Here is a 21036-nt window from a genome sequence, read left to right as displayed (position 1 = left end):
TATACTAATAATAAATCTGTAGCCGAAATTTTTCTGGTAATTTTCGATTTTCCAAAAATAATTGGTCCTAACATATATAATTAACCACCCTGAATCCGAAAATCGCTTTTTTGAAATTTTTGTTTGTCTGTCTGTCTGTCTGTCTGTCTGTATGTTTGTTACCTTTTCACGCGATAATGGCTGAACGATTTAGATGAAAATTGGAATATAAAGTAAGTTCGTTTTAACTTAGATTTTAGGCTATATGGCATTCAAAATACATTATTTAAGAGGGGGGTTATAAGGGGGCCTGAATTAAATAAATCGAAATATTGATTTTTGTGAAAAATGTTACATAACAAAAGTTTCTTTAAAACTAATTTGCGATAAGTTTTATTCCTTGAAAAATTTTGATAGGACTGATACTTAATGAGATAAATGAGTTTTAAAATTAAAATAACTGCCATCTAAGGCCGTGTAATGAATTAAAAAACAAATGACTTCGTCTATAAGGGACCTTGGACAGCAACAATCGAAAGCTATGAATTATAGCCTACAGAGAATGTTTCTTTGTTTGTATGAAGTAATATCGGAAGCTAAATTAACCGATTTGTATAATTGATTATTATTTCACCATTGGAAAGTGTAGTTCCCCTAGATGGACATAATGCTATAATGTTATTACAGTAACTTCTGATATAATATAATATAATATAATATAATATAATATAATATAATATAATATAATATAATATAATGTAATATATTTAATGTAATATAATATAATTTAAGTTATTTGAAGGGTTCAGAACCATAGTGGGCCAAGCGCCATTTACTGAATACGTAGAAAACAAGGGTTAAAATTAAGTTATTACCATAATTCAATGGAAACCTGTAGCAAGTAAAATAAAATATACACATTAAATCTAAATGATGTCAATCTTCATTGAACTATGGTTGCATGTAATAAAAATTATGAAACAGGTTAAAGGAATTGTCATTGCAACAAATGAGTGTCTCTGGACCAAAATGATCGCATTTTAATTATTTGGATGCAATTTAAATTAAGTAATATATTAAACGATTTATCCTTCTATCAAACACGAATGTTCCCTGGATCAAACGTCCTATTTTAATTATGTAATTACTTTATATTTATTTCTAACGGGTGCAGCGGAGCGCACGGGTACGGCTAGTTATAAATAAAACGAAAAATTGGTGCCTCAACAGAACAAACTGAGAGAACAGTGGTCAACTGGGAGCGAACGTGACTGTACAGGTTGCTTTACGTAGTGGTAAGTCACCTCTGTAATTTAATATTATCCCGACTTCTTGTCTTCGTCGTGTTATAAATTTTAATATAATGTTTGTATTCATGAAAGCCGGTTGGCTGCAGAACAGCGCTATTATAACGCAGTATTGAGGTCGACAGCATGGAAAAAGCACCTCCGCGCTTCAAATTCTTTGTCAAATTTGTCTCGATTGGGGGCAATCAGTTGGAGGACAGACCGTTCTCCATACTTTACTTGCTTTACCAAATTTTCTTTGTAGTGCCTTCATATGGATGCTGGATTGGCCAGATCGTTGAACTCGTGCTTCACGGTGACAGGTTCAGAAGTGTTTTGGAGACTGCGACGCCCTTGATACCCATCACGGTCTGCGTGTCGATATCATTCTATTATAGGTATGAAAAACATATTCATTTTCAATTAATTCCACTAAATGTTTTGCAATTAAGGGTCGTTTCCACAATACCCGTTAACTAGAAAATTTTCGTTTTTTTTTTTTTGTGTCTATATGATTTTGATCAGGAGACTCGAATGTAGAGATGGGAACGATATATCGATAACGAAATTTTGATTCAATAGATTGTATAATATATCGGTTTTCTCATAAATTTATCGATTTTTTTGTGGAATTATCATTATCAACAACAACAAAATCCACATTAGACAACTCCGATAATTCCCAAAAGATGGCGCTAATGAAGATGGACAGTTACGTAATTGTGCAACCTCACTCAATACCTTGTTCTAATTGGCTGGACTGGAATTCGAATTCAAACTGTTTAATGTGCAGCACCAAATTCAAAATGCAGCGTGTGCGAACTACTGTTTTTAGAGTTGAGCTTAAACGATATTTTCAAGTATCTGTGACAACTGTGACTGTGACAATTAAATATCTGTGACTTTTACCTGTGATTTTGTCACACCGATATTTTATATCGATAAGTAAGCACAATATGTATGAATTACACCGATATTTTGTCACACCGATAAAAATTAACAGGAAATATTGAAGAGCAGTGCAATGTGAATACGATTTCTCTATACACGCCACACATCTGTGGTTTATATGGGAAAATCCAACAAATAAATTATGTACATGTACCATTAACAAATAAATACTAATCTCACTGAACAGTAACATGTAAAAAGTTAACCTCATATACCAAGAGGTTATATCGTAATTGATTGTAGATATAGAATCAATTGATATTTTTTTTATGTATTTGGGTATGGAGAAATTGAGGTTATGTGATTATCCTAATCGTTTTAAAAATTGATCCTTTTTATTGTATATAATATAATGGATAAATTATTTTAAGTCGTGCATTAACATCATAATACTGAGTCATAATAAAAATTAACGAAGCATAAGTATTCGGAAAAACAATGGAAAATAATTACAAAACAAAACGGTTGTTCAGACAGAATTTTACATAAGATAAAGTATTGGTAACCAATGGTATTATTATTTAATCGTGTAATCACTATATCATTTATAATAAGATGGTGAAACTAGTGTTGAAGCAGTTTCGGCGATTTCGGATGTGAAAATCGTTGCATTTGTAAGGAACTGTGTTTTTTTTTTTTTTTTTTTTTTTTTTTTTTTGTGGAGAGACAGTTGCTAGGGTTAAACTAGCGCTGAGGTAGTTTCGGTGATTTCGGAAGTGAAAGTCGTCGACTTTGATTTTTTGTGGAGATGCAGTTGATCGTATATCCAAGGCATAACAAATACTAAACTAACCAAAGCTAACCTGTCACAGATTCGTATATGCAAGGTGTATATGCGTAGTACGAAGGGAACTACCTCAACGCTAGTTTAGTCGTTGATAGTATATGTCTAGGCATAATAAAAGCTTAAACCAACCAAACCTGACCTGTCACAGATTCGTATATGATAGGTGTATAAGGGGAATACGAAGGAAACTATGTCAAAGTTAGTTTAGCCAAATAAGTTGCCCATCATATTAGCCAGTTTTGTCTCGTTCGGTTTTAATTCTATTGATACTGTTGCCGGCTAGTGAGAAATGCTTCGAAAGTTCGGAAGAGCATAACGTTCAGGGACACGGAGTGAATTAACATGATTTACGTTTGATGTCCCTTATTTTCAAACGTAATTAATTATCCCATTTATGTGTAAGTGTAGGCCTATTTTAAAAGTGTGCAAGGGCAATGAGAACGATTTGATGGAGCAGTGTCTGCTAGATGTCAATCTTTTTGGAATTTATAAAATTGACAATTTTTGCTAACTACCCCATAGTATTATATTTAAAAGTTGAAAATTACTTGCAGGTTGATTATTTTAACAATATCAAGATAAAAATCATTAAATATCAAGTTTAGAGCATTGATTAGGCCTATTAATTGGGGTGAAATAACACCCCACACGAGTACCAATGTTAGGAAGCACTGTGCGATTTCATAAGAGTTAATAACCATAAACAACATACCGGTAAAGAACTTATTACAAATAATTTTATTTTAAGTTTAATTATTTTAATTAATACTAAGATGCTCTGTTCGTGTTAGAGCTATACATTAAAACTGGATCATACACAAATGAGAGAAGTACAGGTAAAGTTATTAAAATAATGTTGGCTCCTGTGACTAGCCTATTCTGTTTGTAATTAATAGTATAACTAAAAAAAAAAAATATTGTTACTGCGTAAAAATTGGGTGGAAAATACTTACACATTAATATAAATTCACAGTAATATGAAAATGTGAAGATCTCAGGGAATACATGAACTATTTATAAAGCATATATACAGACTAAATATGAAAACAAAATGTTAGATTCATGATTATATTATTATCATCATCATCATCATCATCCTTCACGAATTAGGCCTCTGTAGACCTGTTTCGGCCCCATCTAGCAGTCTTCTTAACGGTCTTCCTGGTCGACGATGTCCTCTAGGTTTATATTGCATCATAATTTTTGGGATTCTTGAATTTTCCATTCTTCTTACATGATCTAGCCAATTGAATTTGTATCTGGTGATTTTTTCTTCTACTGACTCTACTTCTAATTGTTCTAAAATTTCTTCATTCCTTTTTCGGTCTAAAAGAGTATATCCTGCTGTTCTCCTGAAAAATTTCATTTCCGTTGCTTTGATTCTGTTCATGTCTTTTTTCTTTAATGTCCAAATCTCGCTTCCGTATAGAAGGGTGGGTAATGCTAGTGTATTATATATTTTTATTCTTGTAGATTTTTGTACTAATTTAGCTTTTAATGTATTGTTTATTATTCCTAGAATTTGTGTAAATTTGGTAATTTTCTTGTTCACATCTTTTTCATTTTGATAAGATATTTCACAACCCAGATAATTGAAATTTTGCACTTGTTCGAGGCATTGGTTATTGTGTATTATCTTACTTCTCACTGGGTCTTGTCCTAAAAATGCCATTACTTTTGATTTTTGTGCTGAAATTTCCATCCCAAAATCTTTTAATATTTCATTTAATGTATACAATCCTCTTTGTAAATTATCCTCTGAATTGGAAATTATGACTTGATCATCGGCATAGAGTAAGGTATTTAATGTTAGAGCACTGGTTATTTTGATTCCTGATGTGTAGATTTGGTTCCATTTTAAAATAATTTCATTTATATAAATATTAAATAAAGTTGGTGATAGTGGACAACCTTATTATTATAATGCCGCTAATAACTTTGTAACACATCATCACTTTGAAAAAAATAATATTGAACAAAATGTCACGAAAAAATAATCAAATACCACCGCCTGATTGCTGTTATTGTATCATGCGCATGCGCAAACCCACGACGTAGAGGAGAAAATAGCAGTCACAGATGTTGCAACGGTCACAGAGTACTGAATACGGAGCAGATTTCGATAGCGATATTTTGTCACAGATATTTCGCGTCATCAGTCACAGGTTCATCTGTGACAAAAAATACCTGTGACAAAATATCGGTTTGTGAAATATCGGCCATCTCTAACTGTTTTAATATTGTTGTTAATGTTCTCCAAGACAGGAGAGCAACTCCCACCCTGAAAGGGAACCGTCTGACCTGAAAACGGGTATAAAAATTTTATTACTATATTCTGAAATGAAAACAGAAACAAGGATCTAATACCGATATACATCTATGATTTTTATGGATAATCTAGTGCTGACATTGTTTTCTTACTATATCTTTCAGTGCATAAAAATTCTATCCTTATAATCATCACCATCGTTGTTTGGAATTTTGAAGTGTAACAATAACTTGCAATGGGAACTTACTATAGAAGGATTGTATCAAATCATCAACTGTAAAGTTTGTTAAAACTTTTAACATTCGAAGTACGGTTTACTTACATTTTTTAAAATAATTACAAGTTCTGTTTACTTACATTTGAAAATGATTACGTTGTTAGGTAGAAAAGAACATTATATCTGTGTCCTGGATTGAATCCTATATCACATTAGAATAATTATTGAATGGTGTTCCAATATCAAATGCTCAATCATGTAGAGTTCACGTAACTTTTTCCCACTATATCATTTAAGCTCCCTTGCCTCCACCGTAATTTTTATTTAAGTTAGGACCTACATCGTATGGTACTGAAAATGTATTGTTTATTGTTACAATTTTACATGTATGCTTTGACTGTTATGATGTTAATTTCAGTGGTAAAAAGTAATATTAAAATTTAAGTAATTTTATTGTAATACAGTAAATGTACGCCTGAAAATGCGATATGCTTACGGAATAGCGATATACCGATAATCGTTCGATATATTGATATATTTTCTGCGATATATATCGTTTATCGAAATTAGGTTTGCAATATATTGCAATATCAATATATCGGTATTTAATTTATTTCCTCCATCACTATTCGAATGACGCTATCAGAAATGAACTAAAACTACAAACTACATCAGAAAATTGGAAGTCATATACGAGCATTTTTTTTTTTTTTCAAAATTCGATATCCTCAGAATGATAAGCTTTAGCATAAGTTAACCTATTATCTATAGCAGAAGGCGAGATTATTTTATTAACAATAGGCTTTGAGTATGTACTTATTATTTTTATCTTTTCGCCACACTGGTTAAGCCAGGCATGCCAGAAATCAGACTCTGAATGTGCAGTTTTGTGCGCGGATCGCCGGTCTGTGCAGGTTGCATAATTCAAGCGTTGCTCTTACACTTTCTTAGCTGGAGGGGTGTACAATAATCTATTCTGCGCTTCTAGGGTTGGATTAAATAGGCATTTGGACATTATAAACACACTTAGCAGAAGGAAAAAAAGACACGATTATTATCAGTGTCTATATTTGACAATTGTAATACATGAAACTTTAGGCTTACTCAGTTATACTTCACAAAGTAGTGGTTGTAAAGCATAATTTATTAATATAATTTTTATATAGTATTTGAAGAAAAAAAATTTCAGTAATTTCGAAACAAAAAAAAACAAGTATTTCATTTTACGTAGTAGGTACTAATTATTTTAAAGTAATAGACCCTACTCTTTCATTGTTCCTCGAGCATTATTATTTATTGGGACCATTGGTACACAAATGTTGAAGAAAATACACTCTCTATTAAGTACATGCAGTAGGACATTGTGAAGTTTTTACACTGAAATAATTTCCTTGCTGTATGTCAATAAAAATTAACATTAATATTAATAAATGATATAAATTAAGCTTAGAATTTAAATTCACATATAGTTTATTTGGAAAACGCTGAGAGCAAGTATCGACAAGTTGGAAGCGTTACTGTGTAGTTCACAAGCTGTGAAGCGACGACATTCTATTTATGTCAGGTTTAAAGGTTTATTAATGTAAGTATATTAGCATAATATAATAATAATAATTAATAATTTATTTATTTAATCTGGCAGAGCTAAGGCCAGTAGGCCTTCTCTTCCGCCCAGCCAGACTCTAATTCTAATTAAATACATTTGCTTACATAGTTATTACATTAATATCTAGATCATAAAACAACATGAAAGTAAATAATGAAAGTTGGTTAACTAATGTTAGTGTGACAATAATAAACATTGGTAAGAAATAGTTATAATAATAATAATAATAATATATAATATAATATAATATAATATAATATAATATAATATAATATAATATAATATAATATAATATAATATAATATAATATAATATAATATAATATAATATAGTGATGTGAGATGGAAAATTTGCTATTATATATTTTTACAGAAAAATTTTCCGCCTTGCAAATAGTTGTTTTCTTCGCTCCTTACAGCCTCAAGAGCCTTACATGTATTCCTCACTATATTCCCATCACTTACCAGCTTATGAAATGAAAGTCGTAAGTCGTCTAACCTTTGATGGCTGTGTTAGTACAGACTCCAAAACAACGCCATTGTCAAGTTCGTTTTGCTTGAGAGTACTGATTAAGAAATAAGCGCTGGCAATATCATATTTTGAGAGCATTACTAATCTGATCTAAACTGTCACAAGACTATTACCTCGGCATGGGCTGATGAAAGCCTTTCATTTTAAAATAATTACTGTTGGCTCAGGAAAACATTATAACAATTATGTTATATGATTCGTAATTTCTCTTCTTCGTTATCTGTGAAATCCTCACCTTATTTATCACTAGCCGTACCCGTGCGCTCCGCTGCACCCGTTAGAAATAAATATAAAGTAATTACATAATTAAAATGGGACATTTGATCCAGGGAACATTCGTGTTTGATAAAAGGATAAATCGTTTAATATGTTACTTAATTTAAATTGTATTTAAATAATTAAAATGCGTTCATTTTGGTCCAGAGACCACTCATTTGGTGCAATGACATGCATCCATACTTTAATGGACATTGACATCATTTAGATTTAATGTGTATACTTTATTTTACTTGCTATATGTTTCCATTGAATTATGTTCATAACTTAATTTTAACCCTTGTTTTCTACGTATTCAGTAAATGGCGCTTGGGCCACTATGGTTCTGAACCCTTCAAATAACTTAAATAACTTAAATTATATTACATTATATTATATTATATTATATTATATTATATTATATTATATTATATTATATTATATATTACATTATATAAAAATGTGTTGATAACGGATGTACACCGATAAGTAAGTTTTTAATTTGTTATGGGGGCTCTTGAATCTCAGGAGGAACAAATTTTATTTTACAACAGCGCAACATAATCTGCTTGGCTCATTACCCAATTTTTTGTATTGAATTTAATGCATATGTATTTTATGTATTTTAACACGATTCAATTGAGCATAGTTAAAATTTGAATTATAAAATAATGAAATGCTAAGCTAACATATTATTACTGCATACTAAATCAATACACTCTTATGGTTCGTCAATTCTCTGAGATAAACATTATTTTAAGAAACACAGGAAACGAATACACAGAATAGCCTATCAAGTTGTTTGTGCATAAGAAGCTATTTTAATCTTACCTGTCCTCAATTCACTCCGAAGTTACTGTAATAACATTATAGCATTATGTCCATATAGAGAAACTACACTTTCCAATAGTGAAATAATAATTAATTACACAAATCGGTTAATTTAGCTACCGATATTACTTCATACAAACACAGAAACATTCTCTGTAGGCAATGATTCATAGCTATCGATTGTTGTTGACCAAGGCCCCTTATAGACGAATTCATTTGTTTATTTCATTACACCGCCGTAGATGGCAGTTATTTCAATTTTGAAACTCATTTATCTCATTAAATATCAGTCCTATAAACATTTTTCAAAGAATAAAACTTATCGGAAATTATTTTCAAAGAAATTTTTGTTATGTAACATTTTTCACAAAAATCAATAATAAGCGAGATATTTCGATTTATTTAATTCAGGCCCCCTTATAACCCCTCCTTTTAAATAAAGTATTTTGAATGCCATATAGCCTAAAATCTAAGTTACAACGAACTTAATTTATATTCCAATTTTCATATAAATCGGTTCAGCTATTATCGCGTGAAAAGGTAACAAACATACAGACAGACATACAAACAAAAATTTAAAAAATGCGATTTTCGGATTCAGGGTTGTTAATTATATATTTTAGGACCAATTATTTTTGTAAAATCGAAAATTACCAGAAAAATTTCGGCTACAGATTTATTATTAGTATAGATTATTTTTCATGCAATTTTGATCCATTAGGGAATTTTTTGGTGTGGTCCTATGGATATAGTGGGTCATGGAAAGAAAGTAGTCCAGTTTTGCTCTGGATTTAGTTAGTTATGAAAAAAATTGCATTCCTTTCATTGAGAATTCAAAGCGAATTAGTAGACTATTATTTTGCATAAAATAATGTCATCAGTGGATATCTAACCTCAAACATTATATGATTCCACTCTTTGTTGAAAACTTCAAATTTTGGAGATAGTGAGATTTGAAAAAGAAGCTCTTAGCGTGATTTCCTAAAGGTCGAATGGACTTTCTGCGGTACGGGGCGGCAGTGTGACGTCACATGCATCGCCAGTATTTACGTTTAGAAGTATGTTGCTTGGAGAAAGTGTGTATAACTTAATGCATGTTGCTTGGAATATATCATCCCAGAATGTGATTTTTAGTTCAGTAAATCAAGTAAATGTGAAGTAAAATAAAATGAAGTAAAGTGAAATAGGCCAAAGTACAAAACCTAGAATAAAGTAATAGTAATATACGTTACAAGAGCGGTATGTTGACGTTCTCATGGTCGAGGAAAAGATTGAAAAAGAGAAACGTAGTTGAGCTTTTTTAATTTCCGAGAACATGAAAACAAACATACCGCTCGTTATCGTACATTATTTTGTGCGAAGATCATTTATTACATACCTGAAAGACGAATTTCTAATTAGTTGCAATGAAATCTCCATGTTGGTTTCTGTTTAATGACGGCAACTTCGGAACACCAAAATATCTTTCTTCAACATTGTTGCTATAAATTTTTTTTCTGTGTTTACTATACTCCAGCAGGCCGTGATATACGTCTGTCTTTTTTTCCCCCAGTCTATAAATGCGAACTTAAAACAAACGGTAAGGTTATGTAATGATTTATTTTTCAATTTAATATTTTAACAATATTATTTATATAACGTATTGCAGTAATAACATCGGCATCTGGAATCTTGTTGATTTTTTCACGGCTTCCTTAATGTTACTTGTATCAGGAATGCAATAAGTTTCGTGGAGTAGTGGACTTTACTTAATTTTTGCAAATATTTAAAAACAATAACTAACATTGCAATTTAGGTGAAATTGCAGTGGTAAGTTTCCAATTTATAATAATTATTACTATGTTAAACGTCTCTAAAAATTATATGTTAAAAACCTAAAGCAGTAAAATGAATGTCGCGCTTAAGCGGTAAGAAGAGGGAAATTGTTATGTGTGTTAGGTTGGGAATACTGAATGTGGTATTTCACACTTACCGCGTATTGGTTTTGTGCGGAAAACAAGCAAATACGCACGATCTCGCACAAAATATTTTTATATGTTTCTGATCAAATTTTAAAACTATGCATTTAAAATTTTTAAGACAGATTAAGGAAAATCTAGTAAACATAAACTGTAAATTTTAATATTCTATTGAACATAGTATAGATTTTAATAAAATATTCTTGAGAAAACATTATAAAGAAACTGAAAACTCTGACATTATTTAACATTAGTTTGGGAATGAGGTATGAATTTTTGGAAATTAAAAAAAATATATATTAAACACATTAAAGGCTTAGAGTTGTAAAAATTAGAAATCGCAGTTCATTTCCAGACTAACATACAAAAACTATTCTAATTACGAAAAATAAATATGATGTCTGTTGGTTGTGTAAAAAAGATTTGATCCAAATTCTTTCAATAGTTTGTGAAGAAAATTAGCACATATCTAAGTGTTTTAGTTTTTGTTCATAAGACTTTTTCTAAAATATTTTATTGAAATGTTCACGTTCACTGAAATACTGAAATTTACAGGAAGTATTCATCCGAGTTTCCCTAATCTCTCTTGAAAATTTGAAATGGATAATTTTAAAAGTTGATAAGATACAGAGCAAATTGTCGGCTGCTGTATTTTATAGTTCTTAATTGATTTATTTTACGAAGATTTATCAACTGCTATATTTATCTAGCGTCTGAGTGAAATGAAGGTAATAATGCCAGCGAAATGAGTACCTGCAGGGTCAAAGGTTACCCAGCATTTGCTCTGAATGAGTTGAGGGAAAAACTCGGATAATTCTCAACTAGGTAATTTGTCCCAAACAGGTTTTGAACCCCGGCTCGCTTGTTTCACAGTCAGAGACGCTAACCGTTACTCCACAGCGGCGGACATATTTTACAGTGGATTTACACTTCCTTGTTACTTAAAATTTCCAAATTCGATGTCCTTACACAGGACATTAATCTTGCAAATCAAGATTTCAGGTATAACTCCCTGTAAAGTTGATTTGACATTAATCTTGTTACGCAAAGTCGGTCTTAACAAACTGATGCAGAAGACAAATTTGCATTTGAATAATTTCAAGGGAAAAATTGTTCCGGGGCCGGGTATCGAACCCGGGACCTCTGGTTCAACGTACCAGCGCTCTCCCAACTGAGTTACCCGGGAACTCCACACGACACCGTCTCAACTTTTCCCTTTATATCCACACTACTCGCGTGGGCTGACGAAACTCCAGAGACCCACATCGAGTGCACACAAACTCTGTGTGACGTGGAATTGTGGTTTTCTGTTAACGTACACAGTGACGTATATATTATGCAAATCTAGTCTTTCAGGTGAAGCTTCCTGTAAAGCAGATTTGAATAATTTCAATGGAAAAATTGTTCCGGGGCCGGGTATCGATCCCGGGACCTCTGGTTGAACGTACCAGCGCTCTCCCAACCGAGCTATCCGGGAACTCCACCCGATACCGTCTCAACTTTTCCCTTTATATCCACACAACTCGCGTGGGCTGACGAAACTCCAGAGACCTACACCGACCCGAGGTCCCGGGATCGATACCCGGCCTCGGAACAATTTTTTCCCTTGAAATTATTCAAATCTGCTTTACAGGAAGCTTCACCTGAAAGACTAGATATGCATAATATATACGTCACTGTGTACGTTAACAAAAATCCACAATTCCAAGTCACACAGAGTTTGTGTGCACTCGATGTGGGTCTCTGGCGTTTCGTCAGCCCATGCGAGTTGTGTGGATATAAAGGGAAAAGTTGAGACGGTGTCGGGTGGAGTTCCCGGGTAGCTCAGTTGGCAGAGCGCTGGTACGTTCAATCAGAGGTCCCGGGATCGATACCCGGCCACGGAACAATTTTTCCCTTGAAATTATTCAAATCTGCTTTACAGGAAGCTTCACCTGAAAGACTAGATTTGCATAAATTTGCATTTATCAACATTTCCAAAAACGCTTCTCCATTTTTATAGATGTACATGTTTACAGGATCAAAAGGAAGTCCTTCCAAGAGTTGATTCTTGTTGCCGACCAGTTCGTTTGGGAATATCTTCCAAAATGGAACCCTGAGACTGGCTTGCCTACCAAGGCAGGTATCATCGCGATGATTTCGAAAGTGACAGTCTTCGTAACTGCCTGCAATTTGATACCTGCATGGGTGTACATCATTTACCGCAGCTTTCAGTCTCTAGAAACCCTTGGATTCAACGCCTGGTTCCCCTTTGATACAACATACAGTCCTATGCATGAGCTCGCGTTGCTTCTTCAGGTACGTTGAGATTAACAATTCCTATTAGTCGCAGCACTACTGTATAGCTTTGCAGGCGGATCGGCTTTGTGACCGGGAGAAGCCCGCAAATTTTCATTGAAAAATTCATGACATTTGTGACAGAGAAGGACGCACTTCTGACGTAGAATTTTACGTAATTTTCCTCACTAGGTACGGAAGAGTAACTTGGAAATTAAATAATATAGGCCCTACTTGTATTCTCTCTATTCTCATTGTTATCACATTATTCTCCTTGCCTAGCCATCCTTGTTCTTTACCCGTCGGTATCTTTTCCATCTGTTCTCTTTGCATCCCCTCGTTCCTCTTAAAATCTCGTTTAATTCACATATGCCACTTGTCTTCCTTGCATTACCCATGTTTTTCTTGCTTTCCCTTAGTTTCTTTGTATTTCCCTTGTTCTCCTCGTCATCTCGTTTTTTGTGTATTCAACTTGTTCTCCTTGTATCTCCTTTGTTCTCCTTATCTTCCATTTGTTCTCCTAGTATTCCCTTTGTTCTCCTTGTATTCCCTTTGTTCTCCTTGAACTCCCTTGTTCTCCTTGTACTCACATGGTTCTCTTTTTACCCCCTTGTTCTCCCTGTACTCACATGGTTCTCTTTTTACCCCCTTGTTCTCCTTGTACTCACATGGTTCTCTTTTTACCCCCTTGTTCTCCCTGTACTCACATGGTTCTCTTTTTACCCCCTTGTTCTCCTTGTACTCACATGGTTCTCTTTTTACCCCCTTGTTATCCTTGTACACACATGGTTCTCTTTTTACCCCCTTGTTCTCCTTGTACTCACATGGTTCTCTTTTTACCCCCTTGTTCTCCTTGTACTCACATGGTTCTCTTTTTACCCCCTTGTTCTCCTTGTACTCACGTGGTTCTCATTTTACCCCCTTTTTCTCCCTGTACTCACATGGTTCTCATTTTACCCCTTGTTCTCCCTGTACTCACATGGTTCTCTTTTTACTCCCTTGTTCTCCTTGTACTCACATAGTTCTCATTTTACCCCTTGTTCTCCTTGTACTCACATGGTTCTCATTTTACCCCCTTGTTCTCCTTGTACTCACATGGTTCTCTCTTTACCCCCTTGTTCTCCTTGTACTCACATGGTTCTCTATTTATCTCCTTGTTCTCCTTGAACTCCCTTGTTCTCCTTGTACCACTTTTTTCTTTTTGTACTCCTCTTGCTCTCCTTTTACTCCCCTTGTTCTCCTTGAACTTCGTTCTCCTTGTATCCCCCTTGCTCTCATTTTTCTCCCCTTGTTCTTCTTGTACTTTCATTGTTCTGCTTATATTACCCTTCTTCTCCTTGCATTCCCCTTGGTCTCCTTTTATTGACCCTCTTCTCGTTGTAATCTCATTGTTCTCTTTGCCTTCCCATCGTTCTCTTTGTTTTCCGTTTTCTTCTTTTATTGCCCTTGCTCTTCTTGCATTCCCATTTTTCCCCCTTGTCTACTGCTTGTTCTCCATTTATTTTCCTTGAGCTTACGAATGAAATTCTGACATTAACGAAATCTAAAGTAAGACTGAAATTGTGATATTATCTATACGTAAAAATGAGAATATAATTTTCACATTAACAAAATCTGAAAGAAGACTGAAATTTCTAGATTAACTAACCATAAAATGGGAACATAGCCTATATAATTCCGACATTAACACAATCTAAATTAAGACTGGATTAACTGAGCATAAAGTGAGAAGAGATTAAATAACAAAGTATAAAGACTGAAAATTTATTATTAAGAAAACGTAAAATAGGAATAAGATTCTGATATAACAAAATCAAAAGTGAACCGAAATTAGGCCTCGTTGATAGCCCAGCTTAATTCCCTGCGTTAGCGAAGTCATTTGTTGTGCACAAAGCAGAAGATGCTGAGAGTTTTTCTCGGTGTTCTGCCGTTTTCTTCCACCTCTCGACTTCAATATTTCAGTAGGCCTACCGATGGTATTCACCCAAAACGGTGCGGTGTGGAATAGTAGTGTCACTATCACTATCGAGGATTTGAAGGACACTATATTGGGATTTCATCAGAATTTTGAAACGTGCAGGTTGAATAGACAGGTGGGTTATCTTGTAGCATTAAAGTAGGTTTTTAATGCAGTATGATTTTTAAAATGTTTATTTCTTTATGCTCGACCATGCCGAAATGTAGTAATTATACACCTGGTAGCAGACCTTTAATGCATGTCATTAAAGTACACCTACTCATTAAAGGTCAGGTCTTTCAGTCAATGACGACTCAGGTTACAACTGTTCAGCCAATGACAGGTTAGCTTTCTACTGTTATAAAACCGCAAGTATCGATTATTCTCGGATATGCAATCGAAAGAGAATTACCGAAAAGTCACGGAGGCTGGAAATCCAATACTGTCGCAGAAGGTTATGTTCTGTTACTATAATAATTAGCGTTAATTGTAAATAATATTCAAATAAATTCAATTTCTCATCTCGTTTTTCAATGTATAATTTAATTTCAATATTATCTCTGTAGGTTCTTATGGCCTAGCAAGGTCAATGTGAACATCTGCTCCTCGGAAAAAATCAATACTATCGCGTCTGCGCACATCTCACAACATACGGGACATTGGCCAAGGTCAGATACAAAGAGAATTAATAATATCAAGTTAGAAATATGGTCGAGCATAAAAAGTCGTATGAAACTCGCCTATAATGGTAATTAAGAAGCTCGTATGAAAATTATGAAACTCGCTTGCGCTCGTTTCATAAATATCCATACTCGCTTCTTAATTACCTTCATTATAGGCTCGTTGCATAATGTACTATTATAATACTAGTAGATAAAGAAAGTTAAGGGGATATAATATTTGGTTGATATGTTCCAAACAAACTTGAAAAATGCAATGCAATGATGTGCAAAATGTGTCTCAAGTTTAGGCTTTCTGAATGGTTTTCTGCACTCTGATACAATACATCACGCAAATATTTCTTCGTGCGTAACTTTTCTGCAAGAATCGATATCATGGTTACAGCTGTTATACAATGCATGACAAACACGCAAACTGATAACAATTGAAAGAGAAGGAGTAGCAAAGATAGATATAGCGTAGCCTACTTAACTCGGGAATAACTGTTGTATTGAATTATGGCTTCACAACAGTGACTTGGCTGTTTTCAACTAGTATATGTTAAATTTTTAATTGTTATATGTTGCATTTCACTTATATTTTAACTTAAATACTCTTTGTTGAATAAACAACTAATGAAAATCTAACATTTTTACTGTACACGAAGTTCAAAACATTTCTGCTAAATATTGCACACGCTAAAAGGTACGCGTGCTGCTATCTATTTAGTGTTGCGAAACTATCTTGAAGTGAACAAACAACGATCGTTTTCTATTAAAATAATCAACTCTCGTTATGTGTCTATCCGGATAAAATAATATGTAAAACAATAAAGCGAAGACGTACTTATACTCACGCAATCAACGAGATTTTGTTAATTCCCTGTCACTTCTTATCAACAGTAATCTCACTAGACGTTTTGATTTTATCGATAAATCTGCGAGTGAAACACAAGCAGATTTATCTAGAGAAAATCAAAACTCGAGTGGGATTTAATTGACTATTACACGATTAGAAGAAAGTATATAAAGATTAGAAGTAACGAAGTACTCTAATACAATAAAATATTAATTGACTTACGAAAATACAACTGTCTTCAAATGCATTATTGTACCATCTCAACATTACAAATATTACGCTAGATGCATGCTAGATGGCAGTAGTGAGCAATGCCTTCTCGTCGAGAAGTTCTGTCTCGATCTATTATACACGATGACAATGTTACTAGTCAAGAAGGCTTTGTTGATTCAGTTTCATTTTTATTAAAATGCAACATTCCACTTCAATTATCCGAATCCCAGTAATCAACGTCACTTGACAGATGATTTTCAATAAATCTTAATATTAAACAATCTCTGATACGTGACTATCCATAATATCATATAGCAGAAGCTATAACATAACCTAACTAATATACACAAGTGTTAGAAAAGTTTTAATTAACGACGATGACATAAAAAATGAACATGATTAATTTTAAAAGGAATAATTATTGAATGTACAATTTTCAAATTTGAATGTGGTTGGTGGTTCAATTGATGTTATATTGGACGTGTGCGTAATGGAAGTGGAACTCGTTGATTTAGGCCTACATGGTGTATTCAACTTATTCAGAATTCCCGAATGAATAATTTTAAAAGGAATAATTATTGAGTGTACAATTTTCAAATTTGAATGTGGTTGGTGGTTCAATTGATGTTATATTGGACGTGTGCGTAATAGAAATGGAACTCGTTGATTTAGGCCTACATGGTGTATTCAACTTATTCAGAATTTCCGAATGAATAATTTTAAAAGGAATAATTATTAAGTGTACAATTTTCAAATTTGAATGTGGTTGGTGGTTCAATTATGTTATATTGGACGTGTGCGTAATAGAAGTGGAACTCGTTGATTTAGGCCTACATGGTGTATTCAACTTATTCAGAATTTCCGAATGAATAATTTTAAAAGGAATAATTATTGAGTGTACAATTTTCAAATTTGAATGTGGTTGTTGGTTCAATTGATGTTATATTGGACGTGTGCGTAATGGAAGTGGAACTCGTTGATTTAGGCCTACATGGTGTATTCAACTTATTCAGAATTCCCGAATGAATAATTTTAAAAGGAATAATTATTGAGTGTGCAATTTTCAAATTTGAATGTGGTTGGTGGTTCAATTGATGTTATATTGGAGGTGTGCGTAATAGAAATGGAACTCGTTGATTTAGGCCTACATGGTGTATTCAACTTATTCAGAATTTCCGAATGAATAATTTTAAAAGGAATAATTATTGAGTGTACAATTTTCAAATTTGAATGTGGTTGGTGGTTCAATTGATGTTATATTGGACGTGTGCGTAATAGAAGTGGAACTCGTTGATTTAGGCCTACATGGTGTATTCAACTTATTCAGAATTTCCGAATGAATAATTTTAAAAAGAATAATTATTGAGTGTACAATTTTCAAATTTGAATGTGGTTGGTGGTTCAATTGATGTTATATTGGACGTGCGCGTAATAGAAGTGGAACTCGTTGATTTAGGCCTACATGGTGTATTCAACTTATTCAGGATTTCCGAATGGTGCTCTTCATTTATTTGTAAATAGGATTTCAGAAGATGCATAGGTATGATCAGTGATTTTTATTAATTCTTGTTCTTGAATGCCAATGCGAGTCATATTTGAAACTGCTGTGCATCGACTGGAGTGGTTTGTAATTATATATATATATATATATATATATATATATATATATATATATATATATATATATATATTTGACGTCCAGACCAGCGCAGTTTCAAATGTTGACAAACAAAGAAACAAATGCTAGGGACGCGATAAAATTAAACAAATGCTAGGGACGCGATAAAATTGTGCGATAAGCAGCCATGATTGGTTGAAATACGTCCTTTCGTACCGTTTTATTGGTCAAAAGTAGTATGACGTAGTAAGAGTGTAATAGTCAAGTTTAAATTTTTAGTAGGCCTACTTACTATAATAATAAACTTCCTTCCATAATGTCCGACAGGCAACGAAAACATTTCCAGCAGAAAAAGGGGGAAGGATAAAATTAATGGACTCATTCTATGCTTATCTTGAGTTGGGCGGCGGTAGAACGCTTTAGACCAACCACTTCAAGATGTCTGGAATGTGACCTCTGTCATTGGTTCAACAGCAATTTATCTTTTCTCCTTCGTCTGCCGGCAATGTTTACATCGCCTGTCAGACATTATGGAACTAAGTACAGGATAATATTACCCACTAAAAAGCCAACTTTCGATGTAAAATAAAATTATTACGTTTTCCCATTACATAGTGAATATGAAGGGAAGGCATATGTCACCGTTGTTAGTGATTCGTCCGTCGGATGGGGACGTTAAGCCTGGCGGCCCCCTTGGTGCTATTCGAAGGGAGTAGGCTAATGTGCCGGCACCGGGTTTTCCCTTCTCCCTTCCTCACCTTCGTCATCATCTTCACCCATTCTCTACATTACACTTACACATACACTCACCCTAGTACATGACATAACTCTTCACAGATATGCATAATAATGGCCCCCCGAAGTCGTGTGCAATTTGAAAATGGGTCACAGTCCTGCCATCTATCCGCAGTATGAGGAACCCGAATCACGCAAGTGAAGTGGGTAGACACACACAACACAAACACGAGAAGAGATACAAAAACACAAACACACAAAACAAAAAATGAAAGCAAACAAAAAAAACCCGCACGCACGCACGCACGCACGCACACACTCTAAGAGACTGCAAAACAATACTGACATTTCGATATTAAGAAAATGTTAGCCTATAGATCGGAACTTAATAATTCGTGGCTTAATTATTGATATTAAATTATGTAGCGTTATGTTAATTTAATTTCATACATAATTGATGTGCACAAAGGAGGAATATCGTTTCAAATCGTATTATGTCCAACTTACAATTTTTTTACACGACTGACGAAAGACTGAATTACTCGCAAACCTGACAAGTTTTCAAAACACTACACAATAGTAATATGCGTTACAAGAGCGGTATGTTGATGTTTTCATGGTCGAGGAAAAGATTGAAAAAGCGAAACGTAGTTGAGCTTTTTTAATTTCCGAGAACATGAAAACAAACATACCGCTCGTGTATCGTGCATTATTTTGTGCGAAGATCGTTTATTACATACCTGAAAGACGAATTTCTAATTAGTTGCAATGAAATCTCCATCTTGGTTTCTGTTTAATGACGGCAACTTCGGAAAACCATAATATCTTTCTTCAACATTGTTGCTATAAAATGTTTTCTGTGTTTACTATACTCCAGCAGGCCGTGATATACGTCTGTCTTTTTTTCCCCCAGTCTATAAATGCGAACTTAAAACAAACGGTAAAGTTATGTAATGATTTATTTTTCATTTTAATATTTTAACAATATTATTTATATAACATATTGCAATAATAATATCCGCATCTGGAATCTTGTTGATTTTTTCACGGCTTTCTTAATGTTACTTGTATCAGGAATGCAATAAGTTTCCTGGAGTAGTAGACTTTACTTAATTTTTGCAAATATTTAAAAACGATAATTAACATTGCAATTTAGGTAAAATTGCAGTGGTAACTTTCCAATTTATAATGATTACTATGTTAAACGTCTCTAAAAATAATATGTTAAAAGCCTAAAGCAGTAAAATGAATGTCGCGCTTAAGCGGTAAGAAGAGGGAAATTGTTATGTGTGTTAGGTTGGGAATACTGAATGTGGTATTTCACACTTACCGCGTATTGGTTCTGTGCGGAAAACAAGCAAATACGCACGATCTTGCACAAAACCATTTTTAAGTAGGCTGCTGGTTTCACAGTTTACAAATATGACGACTTGGAACCATCAGACTTCACAGCATGAAAGATAAAGAAGTAGAAAGTAACAACTTTAATTTCGTCCACTGTTGGACTTAATACGTTTTGAAATAAATGTATAAAAAAGCATACCCATCCCAATCTGCCGGAATTTCTAAACAAATACAAAATAGTAATATGCGTTACAAGAGCGGTATGTTGACGTTTTCATGTCCGAGGAAAAGATTGAAAAAGCGAAACGTAGTTGAGCTTTTTTAATTTCCGAGAACATAAAAACAAACATACCGCTCGTGTATCGTACATTATTTTGTGCGAAGATCGTTTATTACATACCTGAAAGACGAATTTCTAATTAGTTGCAATGAAATCTCCATGTTGGTTTCTGTTTAATGACGGCAACTTCGGAAAACCATAATATCTTTCTTCAACATTGTTGCTATAAAATGTTTTCTGTGTTTACTATACTCCAGCAGGCTGTGATATACTTCTGTCTTTTTTTCCCCCAGTCTATAAATGCGAACTTAAAACAAACAGTAAGGTTATGTAATGATTTATTTTTCATTTTAATATTTTAACAATATTATTTATATAACATATTGCAGTAATAACATCCGCATCTGGAATCTTGTTGATTTTT

At 33.5% G+C, this 21036-nt stretch overlaps 1 protein-coding gene across 1 annotated transcript in view; it reads left to right on the top strand.

The window, feature by feature from the left end:
* Positions 1 to 1412: 1412 nt before the first annotated feature.
* Positions 1413 to 21036, top strand: part of LOC138702188 (odorant receptor 85b-like) — a 32055-nt gene continuing 12431 nt past the window's right edge. Inside the window, exons 1-2 of the mRNA XM_069829793.1 lie at positions 1413 to 1663; positions 12689 to 12968. Coding sequence (XP_069685894.1) covers positions 1413 to 1663; positions 12689 to 12968 — 531 coding nt within the window. The remainder of the gene's footprint in view (positions 1664 to 12688; positions 12969 to 21036) is intronic.

Source organism: Periplaneta americana, chromosome 6, assembly GCF_040183065.1.
Source record: "Periplaneta americana isolate PAMFEO1 chromosome 6, P.americana_PAMFEO1_priV1, whole genome shotgun sequence".
NCBI lineage: Eukaryota > Metazoa > Arthropoda > Insecta > Blattodea > Blattidae > Periplaneta > Periplaneta americana.
Note: the sequence above shows the minus strand (reverse complement) of the source record. Positions and strands in the feature narration are given on the sequence as shown.